General features: G+C 66.5%; 1 protein-coding gene across 1 annotated transcript in view; it reads left to right on the top strand.

Annotated features, from left to right (window-relative positions):
- The window catches only part of LAMA5 (laminin, alpha 5), a 110,528-nt gene that overhangs the window by 99,772 nt on the left and 10,037 nt on the right, over nucleotides 1-719 (top strand). The window contains 1 exon segment of the mRNA XM_011992423.1: nucleotides 494-712. Within this exon segment, the coding sequence (XP_011847813.1) occupies nucleotides 494-712 (219 nt within the window).

The raw sequence follows: 719 nt of genomic DNA, 5'->3' as shown, positions 1-719 counted from the left end.
CCAGCCCAGCCAGGCTCAGGGCTCAGAGCCAGGAGGGCTGCCTGGGGCAGGGGCGGGGGTGCCTGGCCAAGCTCGGCCTGGAAGAACAGGCAGGGTCTGTCTGCTTAGATGGGAGACGGCGCCTCGAGTGAACAGTAGGGCAGGGTCGGGAGGTCGGTGACACAGCCGTGTGGCCAAACAGGTGGCCCCAGGAGACATCAGACCCCTCGACAGCCTCCCCAGGAAATGTGCTGGTTAGATGTTCACGCTCACAGATGTCCCGTAGTACACACTGAGACACAGGACTTAGGAGAGACTTGGTTCCCTGAGCCTGCCTAACAGGACCTGCTGGCCCAGCCTGAGGGTTGGCAGGGGGCGCCATTTCAGAGAGAGATGACCAGGGGGCAGGGTGGGCCAGGCGGCGAGGGGAAGGACGAGAAGGCCTCGGAAGCCAGCTGAGCAGAGTGGTGTCAGGGTGTTGGGGCAGCCGTGGCCTTTGGCCCAGGGGCTCTAGGGGCCACCCAGGTGCACTCAGGTTCTGGGCCGCTGGCCTGCCACGGGTGGCGGGGCTGGGGTCTTAGGCTTGGAAGCCAGCAGGCAGGTGCACTAGTACGGGTGGCCCCAGGCTCTGACGACCCCCTGCCCCACAGAGCTCATGTCCCAGACCGGCCACCTGGGGCTGGCCAATGCCTCGGCTCTGTCAGGCGAGCAGCTGCGCCGGACGCTGGCCGAGGTGGAGC

The sequence above is a fragment of the Mandrillus leucophaeus genome, unplaced genomic scaffold, assembly GCF_000951045.1.
Source record: "Mandrillus leucophaeus isolate KB7577 unplaced genomic scaffold, Mleu.le_1.0 Scaffold41, whole genome shotgun sequence".
NCBI classification, from domain to species: Eukaryota; Metazoa; Chordata; class Mammalia; order Primates; family Cercopithecidae; genus Mandrillus; species Mandrillus leucophaeus.
The sequence above is the reverse complement of the archived record's forward strand: the minus strand, read 5'-3'. Positions and strand labels throughout refer to the sequence as shown.